The following is a 17,232-nucleotide window of genomic DNA, read 5'->3' on the forward strand; positions in this document are numbered from 1 at the left end:
GAAAGAAACCGTAAAATATAAAATATAAAAAAGGACAAGGAAAAAAAAAGAAGGCAAGAAAAACTGTGCTACAAACAAAATGTAAAAAAATATATCAAATAATCAATAAGACTAAACACAAAGCAAAAATAGAAGCAAACAATAAGGAAACTAAAATAAAAACAAGAGAAGCAAGCAAAGGAAAAAAGGAAGAGCACCAAGATGGCACCAAGAAGTGGCCACTGCAAGCACAAGCGCGAAAAGGGGCGGAGCCACGGCGAATAAATCAAAACGAGAGAGAGAGAGAGAGAGAGAGAGAGAGAGAGAGAGGAGAGGAGAGAGAGAGAGAGGAGAAGAGAGAGAGAGAGAGAGAGAGAGAGAGAGAGAGAGAGGAGAGAGAGAGAGAGGGAGAGAGGAGAGAGAGGAGAGAGAGAGAGAGAGAGAGAGAAAAGGGAGAGAGAGAGAGAGAGAGAGAGAGAGAGGCAGAGAGAGAGAGAGAGAGAGAGAGAGAGAGGAGAGAGAGAGAGAGAGAGAGAGAGAGAGAGAGAGAGAGAGAGAGAGAGAGAGAGAGAGGAGGAGAAGGGGAGAGAGCAGAGAGAGAGAGAGAGGCAGAGAGAGAGAGAGAGGAGAGAGAGAGAGAGAGGAGAGAGAGAGAGAGAGAGAGAGAGAGGGGGGGGGGGCGAGAGGACGCCGGACTTCAGATGGCCAAGGAGTGAGGGTTCACTGGAAGAGACTTTTGAGCTCAGAGAGATATTTCCTGTTCAGTTTTGGCTTTCGTTGTTACTGTTGTTGGCATTGTTGTTATTGCTATTATATTAATGACCATTTGCTTAGTGACTTCTTTCTCTCTTGACGGATTGCATGAATATGTTTTACGTTTGTATTATCATTTATTTACTCCTTAGTTACCGCAAGTTAATTTAAGAAGGCCTGAATCCTTAAAACGTACACTTTCACTCCATTTCCCCTCTCTAACAACACCCCAAGCATGACGCTCTTAACACCCGTCTTCCTTCTCTCCCAAACCCGGACCCGAGGACGTACCCGTGGCGGTTCTGCCGGCGTTGAGATGGGCGTAGGGCTGCAGGAGGCCCCACAGGTCCCCGTTGTTGGCGATGGCGTGCTCCAAGACGCTGGCGGTGAGCATGTGGTCCTCCTCCGCCGGGAGACACTGCAGCACCATCTCCTCCAGGAGGTTCTCCATGCCGGCGGTCAGGTACACGGCCGCGTATCTGCGGGGAGGGGAGGCTTCGTGTTAGGAGGAGGGCGGGGACTAACATCAAATTCAGTCATTTATTCTTTCCTGGATTTTCCTCGTAACGTTGATGCGAATTCCTCATTGATAATTTTGATTATAACAATAATCCAACCATGCAAGAAACACGGCACGCCCAATATGAGTAGCTCGACTCACTCATGAATGAACTTCCCGATCCGGACGTCGCACATCCACCTCATGAAGCGACCCACCGAGAGGTTGAGGCCCGCTCGCGCGCTCTTCGACTGCCGCAGCTGGTCGCCGCACACCGTGTACATGGCCGCGGCTCGCAAGCATGCCTGGGACACCAAAAGAGTGTGGTTAGATCAAACGTCTAAGGATTACTGGTTACCAAAACAACAAAGAAATGTAGTCTGGAAAGTATGACAGGGTTGCCTTCGAGACGCTATAAAATAAGTATTCAAAGTCAATTAATGAAGGCATAACGGAAATAACAAAGCGAGCGTCTGTGGTGACCCACCTTGATACAGGAGTCTGCGAGGGCGGGCGAGAGGACGATCTTGAGGGCGGACGACACCTCCTGCTTGCTGCACATGGCGAGGGGGCGCGTGAGCCTCTGCGCCTCCCGGGCCACGCGCACCAGCGCCCTCTGCAGCAGGTACGAGAGTCTGGGCACGGCCTCCATGCTCACGCGGTCCAGCTGCTCCCGCACGCGGCCCTGCTGCACCACGCGCAGCACGTCGTGGTTGCTCCACGGCAGCTGCTGCAGCTCCACCAGTCTGGGGAGGGGAGAGGAGGAAGGATTTAGAATACGAGGACGCGAATACTTATGGCCGAATTTCCATGACTTTCGTCCCGCTCTCAGGAAGACCTATCGCGGAGACGGACCCGCAGGCCCTATCGTGTACAACGACCCCCCCACCCCCACCCGTCCCCGGGGCCTTACCTGTTGTGCGAGTCGACCCACACGAACTCGTCGGCGGCGGTGACGTTGGTGTTGATGGTCTCGAGGGACGAGTGGCGCATGAGGCGGCGCACGGGCTCGCCCTCCGACCCCGACATCGAGGAGTACGTCGAGGTGGAGTAGCTGGTCCTCGAGCCCTGCGAGCGCATCGTCAGCTGTTCTATGGCCTGCTTGATGTCCTCCAGGCCGCTGGCGCTCTCCAGCGGGAGCGACAGGTCGTCCTGGAATAAAAGGCGTGTCATGATCAACTCCGTCACTTAGCCATTTTTCTCGCTGACTCGGACAGACATCCGCTGATTCGTGTACTAATTAAATCCGAGAAGCAGATCTCACGAAATGTAGAGCAAAAGGAGTCACTCGTTCCCCTTACCTTGGAGGGCGTGGCTCTGTGGCGCGGCCTGGGCTGACCTCGCCTGCCGGATCCCGCGCCCTTGTAGCCCGCTGCCACCGAGGTCACGGCCGCCGAGAGGCGCTCGTCCTCGGGCACCACCTTCAGGTTGGACCTCAGGTGGTCGTGGCGCGGCAGCGAGTCGATGGGCGGCGAGGAGGAGGTGTGGCCGTCGGACATGGAGGCGTGGCCGGACGACCTGTTCTCGTCCGAGGACGACCCGCCGCCGTACGAGTCTTGGCGGCGCTGTGGGGGGGGGGGGGGAGGAGATTGTTAGAATAGTTGAGGAAGTCAACTGAAGATCAAGGTGACGCCGTGTTTCTGTCAATTTAAATGCCAGGGAAATTCTCAAAAAATATTATTCTGCTATGACTTATTAGACAGCAAAAGAAAAACAGAAAAAAACAAAAAGTTTAAAACTTATTCCAAGGCCAAATCATAACTCCTTCCCGCTCTGAATCAACTGACACGAAACACCTAACACGGCACACCTCACACCCTAAAAAAAAAAAAGAAAAACTCACACGCAAAAAAAAAAAAATTATAATAATAATAAAAAAATAATAATAAAAAAAAATAATAATAAATAAGAACACCTTCATTTCAAAGTCTAATACACAACAAATCGAGGCTAAAATCAACCGTCATTAAGTCGCACAGTGAAAATATCGGGCCCGAGGGAAATTAAACAACCTCGCGCATAAATCATGAGCTCTTTGCATGTCAACACCTGGAGCGAATGTAGGCCTAAATCTCCCATTATCTCCTGTCCTTGTTTTTTTTTTTCTTTTCTTTTTTTTTTGAACGATGATCCGCTTCATATTTATGGATTTCATATCTACCGACAAAGAGCGAGAGAGAGAGAGAAAAAAAAAAAGATTAATAAATTAAAAGGACTAATTCGGACTGATCGATCTATCAAAATTATCCGAACAGCAGAGATTCGAATTAATTTTCATCGCGCGAAAAAAAAGGAGAGAGAGAGAAAAACAAATGAATGAAAAACTACCGTGTTGTGAGGGTGAAGATTGGAATTCTCAAGAGATGGTTCATTACACTGGAATTCTTTATATTTCCGTCAAGGATGCGAAGGGCGTTAGTCTCTCTCTCTCTCTCTCTCTCTCTCTCTCTCTCTCTCTCTCTCTCTCTCTCTCTCTCTCTCTCTCTCTCTCTCTCTCTCTCTCTCTCTCTCTGTCAAACCATCCATCTATCTATCTATCTATCTATCTATCTATCTATCTATCTATCTATCTATCTATCTATCTATCTATCTATCTAGCCATCCATCTAGCCATCTCTATTTTTATCTCTCTCTCTCCATCTCCAATCTCCATCTCTACCTCTACCACTACCTCTCTATCTCTCTCTATCCATCCATCCACCTGTCCAACAAGCAGACTCCCCCCCCCAGGCCGAGGAGGGAGCCAGGCGCCCGTGCCCCGCCCCGCCCCGTGCCCGAGCTCCACCGATCCACTCAGGCGCCCGTGCCCCGCCCCGCCCCGTGCCCGAGCTCCACCGATCCACTCAGGCGCCCGTGCCCCGCCCCGCCCCGTGCCCGATCTCCACCGATCCACTCAGGCGCCCGTGCCCCGCCCCGCCCCGTGCCCGAGCTCCACCGATCCACTCGGGGCGAGACGGACAAGGTCGCCGGGTGTCCAGGCGGGAGGATGTTCGCCCAGCCGTCACCAGAGGGCAGGCCACGTCGAGGCTCGTAGTCAGGGCGGTGAAGGACTCGGAAAGTGTCGGGCATTCTCAACACGCACGCTGACGAGACACACGGCTTATTTGCATACGTGCGTCTTAAAGTCGGGTGTGTTCTTCGGTGTGTGAGGGCCAGCTGCTCTCGCGCGTTGGTTTGCAGGGCGGGGGGGGGGGGGGGACACTCACAGATGCTAAGCAAGTGCTGTTCCATGGACAGCTAAATACACATACGCACGCACGCACAGACAGACATGTGTGTATGTGTGTGTGTGTGTGTGTGTGTGTGTGTGTGTGTGTGTGTGTGTGTGTTGTGTGTGTGTGTGTGTGTGTGTGTGTGTGTGTGTGTGTGTGTGTGTGTGTGTGTGTGTGTGTGTGTGTGTGTGTGTGTGTGTGTGTGTGTGCGCGCGCGTGTGCGTGCGTGTAACTACCTATGTATCTTGTGTGTGAGTGGGGGGGGAGGGTGAGTGTGCGTGTGTATGTGTATGTGTATATCTACCTATCTATCAATCTATTTATCTATATACATACACACATACACACACACACATACATATATATATATATATATATATATATATATATATATATATATATATATATATATATATATATATATATATATATATATATACATATATATATATATATATATATATATATATATATATATATATATATATATATATATATATATATATACATAAACATATACATACCCGCACACAGAGAACCCCCCTGAGACATACAGACACAAGCTTCAACCACCCACACACCCTCACACTTTCAGAAAAGGCTCCTAATCCCCAATGAAGCCCAATTATCATACTAAAGAGCGTGCGGCCGAAGTGCGGAAGTCCATTAACGGGCCATAATTCGCGGCGACCAGCGGCTGTGGCGGCTGGCTCCCTCGCGCGCGCCGATCGCCTGATGAACGAGCAGCCTGCACGAGATCGTCGGATTATTCATTTCTATTTGGCACCGCTGCCAACCTGCCCTCGCGAGGCTTTCCTCCCTTGTCTCTTTTCTTCTCCTTCGCCTCTTCGTCTTTCTTATTGTTCATCTCCGTCGTCTCCTTCTTCTTTTTCTCCTTCTCCTTCTCCTGCTCCCTCTTCTCCTTCTCCTCCTCTTTTTTTTCTTTTTCCTTCTTCTTCTTCTATCCCGTATCATTATCATTGTTTTGTTTTTTTTTCATTCTGAGTAAAATAGGACACGAATGATAAAAATGTCATGACCCGCTCCTTCTCCTTTTCCTACATGAATCTTATACGTCCTAAATCTCACACCCCACGCTGCGCCACACACCATAAGTGCCACGGCCATGAAATCACATTCCCTTTAATACAGAGCAACGAAACGCCTCATTTTTCCCCTTGCTGTTAATTCCATGTACGTTTCGCCAAGTGAGAGTTGCATCTGTTCCCTCTCTATCCCATCCCTTTCGCATTTCCTTCGCCGGGAATGAGTTTCGCGTGACAGGAAGAGCCCTATTGCCGACACACTGGCCTAACTTGCACCCTCCCTCGCTCGCCCCCTGCGCCGGGCTCATGGCCTGGTGTCGGGGACGAAGTGCCATTAATTAAAATGGCGCCGTGACACTCCGAGGAGATGGGTAGCCCACACGAGAGCGCCCTTAATGGTGGGTTTTAATGCGAAGGAACAACCGCAGAGATAATGCAGGTGTGACTTTGCCCGACTGACTTCCTCCGCGCCCATGAAGGTGTGAGTGATCCACGCGCGGAAAAAAAGTCTCGATCGGAGGTTTTGCGACCGAGCATAAACCAAGATGGATACGTATAATCGGCTCGGCGGTAAATGTGTGTTGGTGACGTCCCGGCAAGGCCCGTTTGCTCATTACTTCTGAGGTGAACTGAGTTCTTCCTCGCCCGATTCTTATGATACGAATGGTTCAGCGCCGTCTAATTACGGGTGGCCGCGCTCCACAGACCTAACCCCTGCCCCCCATCGCTTGACCTCTGACCTAAGCATAGAGAATCCGGCACATACGTCATGGTACTGAAGTGTCAATTTCGCCAGACACAGGGGATGATCGCTTGTGGTATTACATTTAAGACCGAATGCAATGTGAAGATAAATCCCGTTGACACATGACTTGCAAAACCTTTAGAGCACCTTAAAAGCGAATTAAGTGTGTTAAGACCACCCAAGCAAGCAGGGAGGACGCCTAGCTATTGGCGGATGTGGCGAAGAGATCACCGGATCCGATTCCTGATAAGTCTAAAGCCGCCCTCAATATGCCAGAGCGACCCTTCTAGCACCTACAGTCATGCGTCGAGAGCCACGCCCTCTGCCACCGGAGCCTTCAACTCTCTTACTTCAGGATCAAGACCCTGGTAGTTAGCTGAATGAGCGATCTTCACCGCAAGTATTTCCAGTGCAAAGTTGTTAGCCTGAATTTTAGCTCCTGAGAACTGGCTTATCATTCTCAGCTTGAGCGTGACTTTATTTGGTGCTGATTGTAAATTTACTGCGAACCTACTAGATTAGTTGACTAAAGTGTATGCTCTGCGACTCGCTTGCTAGGGCAACCAACATGACTTACTCGGCACACACACTGCTGCTTATTGACTGAGACCTTATAAGTGGCAGCCTGCGTCCTGCCTCCAGCCCTCGCCCAACCTCTTAAACCTAGAACTCCCGCCGCCCAACTTGCCTGAATGACCCGCAGTTCGTCCACGGAGAGGTGGTGCGGGAACGACAGGATGTTCCGCCGCTTCGACTTGAGCTTGGTCGGCGGCCGCTTGCGGTTCATCATGTGGTCGCCGTCGGAGGAGCTCTTGCTGAGGGAGCCGCAGTCGGTGCTCTCGGGGGTCAGCTGGCCCGCAGGCCGGCCCAGGTGGTCCAGATGAGCGCTCAGGTGCCCGTTCAGGTGGTGCTTGTTCAGCTCATTGTAGGTGTCCACATCGTCGGGCAGGACGGTGAGCGCCGTCTTGCTGGTCACCTCGGCCAGCTTCTGCAGGTCACAGCCGTCGACCAGCACCTCCTGGTCGCCGCCCTCGTCCTTCTCCGCCGGGTACTCCCGGTACTTGTCCTCGACGGCGTCCTCCGCGCCCGGGCTGCTGCTGTTGTTGTTGCCGCTGCTGCAGGAGTAGCTCAGGTCCTTCTTCTGGTCGAGCGCGTCGAGCACCTTCTCGGGAGGGTCGTGCTGCACGCGCTGCCCGTGCGATGGCGACGACTGCATGTGCAGCGCCGACAGCGGCAGCGGCGAGTACGTGGAGGTGGGCGGGCCGGACACCGAGTACTTCTCGGGCGTGAGGGGGTAGCCGCCCTCCCACACGGCGGCGCTGCTGCCGCCGCTCTGCGACGCGGCCGGCGTGTCGCGCTCCGGGTACTGCTGCACGAAGTGGCTGCCGAGGCCCGCGGGGCTGAGGCGCGGCACGCCCACGCCGCCCGCGGGCGAGCCCTCCAGCTTGGGCAGGTCGACCTTGCCGTAGTCGTGCTGCGCGCGCGCGTCGGCCATCTTGACGGGCGGGCTGGCCAGGCGCTGCGGTTCCTGCAGCTTGACTGGCGGCGACGTGACGCGGTGCGGCGACGCCACGCGCTCGCGCAAGGCGGCGCCTCCGCCCGGAGAGCTCATCATGCCCAGGGCGACGCCCGGAGACTGCTGGCGCTGCGCGGGGACGACCTCTCGGCTCTGCGCCTTGTACACGGGAGTGCTCACGCCATTCTTGGCCGGGTAGTCCCCGGGCTTGCCAGGGTAGTCCTGAGGTTTGGTCGGGTAGTCCTGCGGCTTCCCCGGGTAGTCTTGAGGTTTGCCTGGGTAGTCCTGCGGCTTGCCAGGATAGTCCTGAGGTTTGCTGGGGTAGTCCTGGGGTTTACCTGGGTAGTCTTGGGGTTTGGTTGGATAGTCCTGCCCCTTGCTCGGATAATCTTGAAGTTTACTAGGATAGTCCTGGGGCTTGTGCTGATAGTAGTCGTGCCTGGGGTAGTCTCGCTGCGCCAGGCTGAGGGGGGCGCCCACGAGGCGCTCGCGGGACCCGGCGCGGCTCTCACGCCCTCGGCTCTGCGGAAGGAACACGGGAACACGTCAGTCACAATAATAATGCGAGTCATGATTAAGAGTACAATGAAAACAACACCAATAATAACAACAATAACAACAATGATAACAAAAGCAACTATGAAAATGATAATGACGTCAGCTCGAACAAGGTGCGGCCAAACAGAGGAATAACCACACAAGCCGAAGGTCAACCGATGCAGATAAATTACTCAGACCATAAACGACAAACAACATATAAACAACAACGAATATCAATGACGAAAAAAAAAATCCCTTCCTTTGTACATAGAAAACATTTTAAAAATCTGCAAGAATTCATTATGAATAACAGCGCCCCCCCCCCCCCCGACACACACAAAACAACAACCAACCCTTCCAACACTAATATCTCCTCATAACTCATAACATCATTACTCATTCTCCGATATGACACAAAAGCCAACACAAATCACACACTTTGAAAACACGTCAGCAAAATGAGAATCCCGCTTTTTTTTGTGTGTATCTTTCTTTTATCATCATTACTCTTTTGTCTATCTATTTATTAGTATTTTTGATGGACAGGCGAAGACAGGAGGAATCAGATGGACAAAACATGATTATGGTTGAGCTGTGTGAGGTTGTAATCACTTGTTTGATTTATACCGTTTTCTTTGACATGTGACGGGGACTCATGTAATATAATGGTGTTTGACGCGGCGAAAGAGTAAATCATATACATACGACAACAATGTGAGTTTTTTTGTTTTTTTTATCTTTCAAAGAGATTATGGGGAGAAAGTGATTATATAGTATGATATTTCTTTTATTTATTTGTTTATTTTTTCGGGGGAGGGGATGAAGATGGAAGGAAAAGGAAGGTTTGTTTAGTTTTCCAGTTACATGGGTCCTGTTACTATCACATTGTAGCGCACAGGCGTCATCTCCATATATTGCAGCACATACACAGCAAATAAATGAATAACTAGAGAGAAAAAAATAAACAATTAAAACCAATCGATTAGATGAACAGAGAAATATACTCCCTAAGATTAACAGTGAAAAATAAAGAAAAATAACCATGAAACCAAAACGCCAAACCTTTTAACTAAATCCAACCAACACGAAAAAAACAAAAACATTTTAAAAATCCATCCAAAACACAACCACTTAACATCTCCCTCCCTCCTCCCCCCTCCTTATAATAATAGTAATAATAAGAATAATAAAAAAAAAAAAAAAAAAAAAAAAAAAAAAAAAAAAAAAAAATATATATATATATATATATATATATATATATATATATATATATATATATATATATATATATATATATATATACATATACATATATATATATACAAAAACCAATTCCATAACGACCCAAAGACCAATTCCCTAGCGACACCAAGCACTTTAACGACAATCCCCCTTGAACCCAACGCTCACACCGCCCTCCGCTTCAGGCCAATCTCCCTATCACCATTCTTTTCACACACACTCCCTGCAAAACAATAAAAAAGCGACACAGAATAAAAGAAGGAGTCACAGAATAATATAAGGCGATACTAGACAAAACAAAGCGACAGAGAATAAAGCAAGGCGATACAGGATAAAACGAGGCGACACAGAAGAAAGCAAGGAGTCACAGAATAATACAAGGCGACGCCGAGTAAAACAAGGCGACACAGGATACAGCAAGATGAACCTTTATTACTAAGGGATGATCTCAAACGCTTGGTGAATGAAGATGCCGGATGGGAGGGAGCTTTTTCGTGGCGTGCAATACAAGTGAGTTTTGTAATTGATTTCTCGGGATAGGAAAGTTAGTTGGTCTTTGTTCTCTGTTTTGTATTGTCTTTTATTTACTTATTTAATTATTTTCATCCCCTCCCCCTTTTTGTTCGACTTAAAGATAATAATCGGGAACACGAGAAAGGTAAGAGAAGAGAAGGTAGTAAGAGAAAAGAGAGAATAAAACGGATAAAGGAGAAAGGGAAAGAACAGAGACAAAAGAAAAGAGAAAAAAAAAACGAAAAGAAAGAAAAGACGGAAAAAACGAAACCTATGAACAAAAAAAAAACAAAAAAACATACATTGAGTTACTAAAACCCACAACAATCTCAGTAATTCTTAAAAAGCAATAGCCTTATCACTTTAATTGTCGTCATAGCAATCGCCCTATCAACTACACTAGGCCCCCTCCGCCGACGCCGCCGACGGAGTGAGTCGAGACGCGTCCCCGGCCGAGAAAGTGAATAATGAATGTGATCACTGCCGGCTATTCCACAGCGGGAGAGTTCTTTTTTTTGTGAGACTTTCTTTTCATTACTTTTTTATTTGTTTATTTTGTAGCTTTGTATGGTTTTCTGTTTCTTCTTTTTTTTTTTTACCACGGAGGTGTGTCATCGCGTCATCACCTTGTCAGTTATCTCCGCAATCGCTGTTGTCTTGTAATTAGGTATTAGCGAAGATGAGCTTTACGATTCATCATGGTAAGATCTCCTCGCCATCTGTTATTTCGAAAAATCATTTATTACTTCTGTCGCAACTATCATCTGTACTACCATAGCTTACTCACAAGTACTATCATTACATTTTTATCTCATTACCTACACTAAACCCAATAGACGATGTACATTAGTTTATTTATTACACAGTCTCGCTCCCATAATCGCCTACCCGGATTTATACTCCTCATTTCGTCAGCGACTATTAACAAATAAATCCATCATGTATCCCGTTCATCAAATCCCTCGCGATGAAGACGACGCAACAGCCGAGAAAATCCTTCAAACCGGAGACAATGCTCCCCTTTTCTCGCAATTAAAACTTCGCTCCCGTCATCGCCAAGGAACATCTGTCTCTATCAGGAGCACCGTACAATTTTCCCGCGCGCGCCTTCCCATCGCTTCGTGGAGGCGGGAAGCGCGAAACAAATGAGCATCGGAGACGCCTTTTCACATGGGTGCGCGATTCAATTGTCTCTGTCTCTCTGTCTGTCTGTCTCTCTCTCTCTCTCTCTCTCTCTCTCTCTCTCTCTCTCTCTCTCTCTCTCTCTCTCTCTCTCTCTCTCTCTCTCTCTCTCTCTCTCTCTCTCTATCTCTCTGCGGGTGTGTCTGTCTCTCGCTCTGTGCCTTACTGTTTCTCCTCTCTCCTCTCGTTAATTATCAATCTGTCTCTCTATCTATATGTCCATCTATTTATCACTCCCCTCTGCCCCCGCGTCCCATCGCCAAAGAACACTGACGGATGGCGGGCCTCCTCCTCCGCGGCAGCCGGGCATTTTGGCATTGTCTCGACCCGACACTTTCTGCCTGCCATTGTCACGTCCATCACCGCCGTCCCTAGGCCTATGGGGGTGGGGGTGAAAGGGGGCGTTATTCCCCCCCTTAAAGAAGGAAACTGATGGAAGAGTGGGAACAGGAAGGAGGAAAGGAGGAGGAGGAATTTGTTCAGAAGATGGAGAGCGTTGGGGAAGGTCGGTGGCACGGGCGGCGACGCAGACGGATGGGCGGCCGGGCTCTGGCGGACGGAAGGGGGGGCGGGGGGAGGGTTTCCTTAATGGCTTAATGTCGATCGCGTTCTTTTATTTCTCCAAAGTCGACGGTGTTGGGAAGGTAATGTGGATTAGTGTTAGGGCACTGACGACGTTCGTGAATGACAATACGTATGTAAATAGATAAGCAGACATGCATCTACAGATAGAGTGGGAGGGGGAGGGAGAGGAAGAGAGAATACGAAAAAAAAACAGACAGACAGAGAGATGAAAACAGGAAGAGGGACAGAGGTATGCAAACAGATAGACAAGAGAAAAAGACATACAGAGTGACACCCCCAACCCGCGTCCACCCCCCCCCCCACACCCCCACGCAGCATCGACGGGCGACAAATCCCTTACAAGCCTCGAACCCCACACGGTCCGTCGCAGCGCTGTCCCTGTCGGTCCGATTCTCTCGCTGATATCTCAACCGACGTCCTTCTCTCCCATCTAATCCTTCTTTTTCTTCGTGTTCCCCATTTCCCTCTCTCTTCCCATCTCTAATCTTTCTTCAGTTCCTCCCTTCCCTATTCTCCTAACCCTTCGTTATTCCTGTTCTTTCTTATTTTCTTTTTATGTGCTTCCTCTTTTCTCTTTTCCCCTCCATCTACTACTTCCCTTTCCACCCCTTTCCTTCCCCCAACCCCCAAACCTTCTTTATGCCTCCCCCTTCCCTTTTCCTCTTCTTCTTCTTTTTTTTTTCTTTTTCTTTTTCTTTTCTTTTTTTTTTTCTTCTTCTTCTTCTTCTTCTTCTTCTTCTTCTTCTTCTTCTTCTTCTTCTTCTTCTTCTTCTTCTTCTTCTTCTTCTTCTTCCTCCTCCTCTTTATTCTCCCCTACCCCTCCCCTTCCCTCCTCCTCCTCTTCATTCTTCCCCTCCCCTCCTCCTCCTTCTCCCTTGCCTTACGCATCACCTCCCCCCCCCCCCTACTAGCCAAGGGTCAGCAGGTCACTCAGAAAAAAGGGTGCCACGGCCTGTAACGAAATCCCTCTCGGCGTTTAGCTTTCTGAAGGACGGAGAGGAACCTTCTTGGCCTGGTCGTTGCTTCTGCCTCTGCTCGCTGACATTTCCTCGTCATAGATATCGATATCATTATTACTGACATTATTATCAACAGCGTTAGTGCCGTAGTAGTAGTAGTAGTAGTAATAGTAGAGGCAGCAGTGATAACAAAATAACAACAATAATAATTAAAATAATTGAGCAATAATTATACTACTACTACTACTACTACTACTACTACTACTACTACTACTACTACTACTGCTACTACTACTACTACTACTACTAATAATAATAATAAATAATAATAATAAAAAAAAATAATAATAACAACAACAACAATAACAATAATGATACTATTGCTACTATTACTAATAATCATTATTATTACTATTTCAACAACAAGAAAAATAATCAATATAAACAACAACAACAAACAAAAAATAATAATAATAACAACAACAACAAACAGAAGCAGTAATCACTAGTTCTTCAATTGATGCTATGCCTTTTTTGTATCATTATTATCAGGACTATCGCTCCAATTAGTATTCGCATCATTATACCGGCTTTCACTATTTCACAGTCATTCATAGTCATTTTCCCATAATTCTCATAATCATCATCATTGCGATAACTCCATTCTACTTTCTATCGTGAAAAGCAAAAACCGTAAAGTATTGATAGTGTTAAGTAATAATAATGATACGATCGATACTAATACTAATGTTATTGGTGGTAATGATGATAATGATGATGATGATGATGATGATGATGATGATGATGATGATGATGATGATGATGATGATGATGATGATGATGATGATGATGATGGTGATGGTGATGATAATGATAATGATGATGATGGTGGTGGTTATGATGGTGATGGTTTTAGTGATGGTGATGGCGATAATGACAGTGATGATGTTGATTACTATAATTATCTTTATCAATATCATTATCTCACAATCACCATCACCATCATCCTTACTAATCTCCATACTATTATCGTTCTCACGGGCATTATTAATATAATTATCATTAATACCACTACAGCTACCACTACCACTGATATCTGAAGTGATAATCATAAGCAAAAAAAAAAACAAAACAAAAGACAGTCATCGCATCAAGGTTTCTAATCCTATGCTTCTTAACGAACTCCCTATCGACCCGCTGCCCGGAGGAGGATCGAGGATTTCATCACTTTCCTTATTGCCGCCTCTATATTTCCGCGAAAGAGTTGGTAACATCCGTACGATTAATTAGCCTTTCATGTTATTCATGGATGATGAGGGAGGGAGAGGAGAAGAGACGAGAAGAGAAGAGAAAGGAAGAGAGGGGAAGAAAAGACAAAACAATAGAGTTGATCGATATATATTCATTCATTCCAGCTTTTGAGTCTCTCTACCTCTGTCTCTGTCTGTGTCTGTCTGTCTGTCTGTCTGTCTGTCTGTCTGTCTCTCTCTCTCTCTCTCTCTCTCTCTCTCTCTCTCTCTCTCTCTCTCTCTCTCTCTCTCTCTCTCTCTCTCTCTCTCTCTCTCTCCCTACTCCATCATTTTTTTTCTTAATCCTCTCGACGTCGGCCTCGAAGCGCGCCAGACAGACGGCACGGAGGGGGCATTGTTTACCTAACTAATTGCTGGCACCTCAAGGCTCGCCAGCAGTGGAATTCTCGGAAGTGTTGTCTCAAACGCTACCATTCCCGGCTATCATTACGCTCCCGGAGATTAATCGTGTCTTCCTCTCTTTTTTTCTCTCAATACACGGGATAACGAACAATACTCGTGAGGGATTTTGGCCAAAGAAGGCAGTGAAGAGAAGAGGAACAACAAAAATCATAATAGAGAGGGTAGAGAAATCGGGCCGAAAGGCTGGAATTTTATGCTACGTTTCCCGCCGATGATTCTCGAACACGTTTCTTACACCCGAGGGCTTCGTCGGGTCCTGCCAAGCACTTCTTTTCACTCGACTATTAAATATTAATGTTTATTGCAGCGCACTTGAATCACGACAAGTGTGCAAGGTCTTGCAAGCAGTCAGGGCAATTTCCTCGTCAGTTCCTTTCTCATTTTCTTCGTGTCACTTTTCGAAGACGCCGCCACTGTTTTAGAAGAGAATCTAGAGATAAATACCTGCCTTAAAATATATAATTCGTCCTAAAAAAAATAAATAAGAGACGAATTTCGTTGCATAGCTCGGTCAACATCCCAACATATAAACTTGCAAATATATTCCCTCTATTACTCCCACTGCCTCAAAAAGCGCCCCCATTCCTAGGCTTAAATGGACCTCACTCTGCCCACTCACACTGATTTCTCCAAGTCACTCGTCCAGTGCATCACAAAACTGCTCATGAAAAAAAAGAGAAGATACTCAACAGCATCCAATGAAACCCATCTCTTCATCTCGACCCTCAATCCGTCTCTTCTCCCCTCCTCCTCCCCTTAAAAAAAAAATCCCTCCGACACGCTCCTCATAATCTACCGTGGCGCCATACCTCTACCCCCTATCCCTACCCCTTCCCCGCTTCCCCCAACTCCAATCACTTCCCCCCACCCCATACCCCTATCCTCTACCCTTACCCCAACCCCACCCCTACCTCGATCACCACCTACCCCTCTACCCTCTGCCCCATCCTACCCATACCCTATGCCCCCCACCCCTCAAACCCTACTCTCCTCGCGCCAGTCAAAAGTGACGACGCTAAATAAGTTTATGCATATCAGATTAGCCACTTTAATAGCTGGAGGTCGAGACCGGGAAAGGGTTGAGGTGGAGGGAGGAGGAGGGTCAGGGCGAGGGGGGAGGAAGAGGATAGGAGGGGCAGGCTAAGAATGGAGGGAGGGGGAAGGGAGGAAGGGGAAAGGAGGGGCAGGGTGAGGAGAGGCGCGGAGGGGATGGGGAGGGAGCTTCAAAGGGTGGGTTCACGGGAGTGCCAGTGGGTAAAGGGTGACCCACTTACCACTTCTTTAAGGAGCTTCGTGTCAGGGCCAAGGCATTGGATATTCAAATGACAACATAAATTCGCTAATGGCAACAGCATTAGCATTGCGCACTCTTCCTGCGGATAAATACGTCGCCTATATCACGAGACGCGAGGCCTAAATACGTTCATAATTGCATGAAACGTCTTTTCAAACACCCAGCCTTATCTGCTGCAATGACACACCCGGCTAATACATCATCGATTCCGCACCGACTTTCACGTCACGCGGCCGCCATAACTGGGAGTAAGAATGTTGCCGTGAAACAAGCGAGCGACGCCATGCGCAGCGACGACGGGCGAAGGCCGCGGACGCCACGCCGGGCCGCGCCGCCCTTCAGGCGCGCAAGGACGGAGATTTTATCCGATAATGTCTGACTAATATCGTCGCTCTATCGCGTGGCATCGGTGAAAGGATTAAACGCAGTGATCGCCGATTGCGCAAGGCGATAGATGGCGCTGTCCGCGGCCATTAAGTGATCATTAACGCTTAAGCACTCCGGCGAGAGCAATTTGCCTTTTGACAAGTCACGTACATGACATATCGACGCCTGGTCTTACTCAATACACCAAGGGAGATCCTTTTCCACGTCCCCTTCTCTCCCTCTTTCCTCCTTCCATCTCCCTCCCCCATCTTCTTGCACGCTCCTCCCCTCCCTCTTGCCTGATGATGAGTTAGTGATCACGTGATTACTTGGCCAGCCGTTGGAGCCATGCCGGAGAACGAATAGATGGCCAAGACGTATAGATGGCCAAGACATATAAGCGGCCAAGACGGATCAGTGGCCAAGATATACAGATGGCCAAGACGGATCAATGGCCAAGACGGCGCCACAAAAAAAGGGCCTCCCTCCAGAAAGAACAAACATGACAATGAATAGATTGAAAGCAAACGAACAAACAAACAAAGCTCTTACGTGTATCTAGCATTTACGTATGCAAATCAGCCACCCTGTATGGATATATCAATAATGCTACAGCCTATCTTTAGAAGTATTTTTCCTCCTTTTAATATTTTCAAATCTATTTTACAGTACGTATGTAATATTTCATTGGGAGTATAGCCCCCCCCCCCCCGTTCACCTTCATTTTTTACAAGTATGACCCTTATGGCAATCCCATAATGAGGTGTCGCGTGTTGTCGTCTTGTCACACCGTGGGGGGGATGAGGGGGTAGGGGCAAGGGTAGGGGGCGGGTGACACACTTCTTGCTATTGGCCATAAACTTTACGCCTTGTCTGCTTTCCTTAATAAGTATCTCACTCTCGGCCGTCCGTCTTCTGGTTTATGCTTCGAGATTTCACAGAAGCGCCTCGTGCAATTTCCTCTAAAATAAGCCATTGCCAGCGAGCGTTCCGCGGATTTATCGTCGTTTTATTAGCTTTACAATCATGATCACTGTTCTCACCATTCCTCTACGACCGGCGCGCGTAAATCAAACCGCCGATTTCTCC

General features: G+C 48.0%; 1 protein-coding gene across 2 annotated transcripts in view; it reads right to left on the reverse strand.

Annotated features, from left to right (window-relative positions):
• LOC119573249 (ankyrin repeat and BTB/POZ domain-containing protein BTBD11-like) overlaps positions 1-17,232 on the reverse strand; it is a 55,429-nt gene that overhangs the window by 6,888 nt on the left and 31,309 nt on the right. For both annotated transcript variants that reach the window (XM_037920378.1, XM_037920377.1), the window contains exons 3-8: positions 6,923-8,272; positions 2,533-2,796; positions 2,145-2,383; positions 1,719-1,977; positions 1,394-1,536; positions 1,024-1,211 (exon numbers count right to left, since the gene is read on the reverse strand). In XM_037920378.1, the coding sequence (XP_037776306.1) occupies positions 1,024-1,211; positions 1,394-1,536; positions 1,719-1,977; positions 2,145-2,383; positions 2,533-2,796; positions 6,923-8,272 (2,443 nt within the window). The remainder of the gene's footprint in view (positions 1-1,023; positions 1,212-1,393; positions 1,537-1,718; positions 1,978-2,144; positions 2,384-2,532; positions 2,797-6,922; positions 8,273-17,232) is intronic.

Source organism: Penaeus monodon, chromosome 5 (genome assembly GCF_015228065.2).
Source record: "Penaeus monodon isolate SGIC_2016 chromosome 5, NSTDA_Pmon_1, whole genome shotgun sequence".
Taxonomy (NCBI): domain Eukaryota; kingdom Metazoa; phylum Arthropoda; class Malacostraca; order Decapoda; family Penaeidae; genus Penaeus; species Penaeus monodon.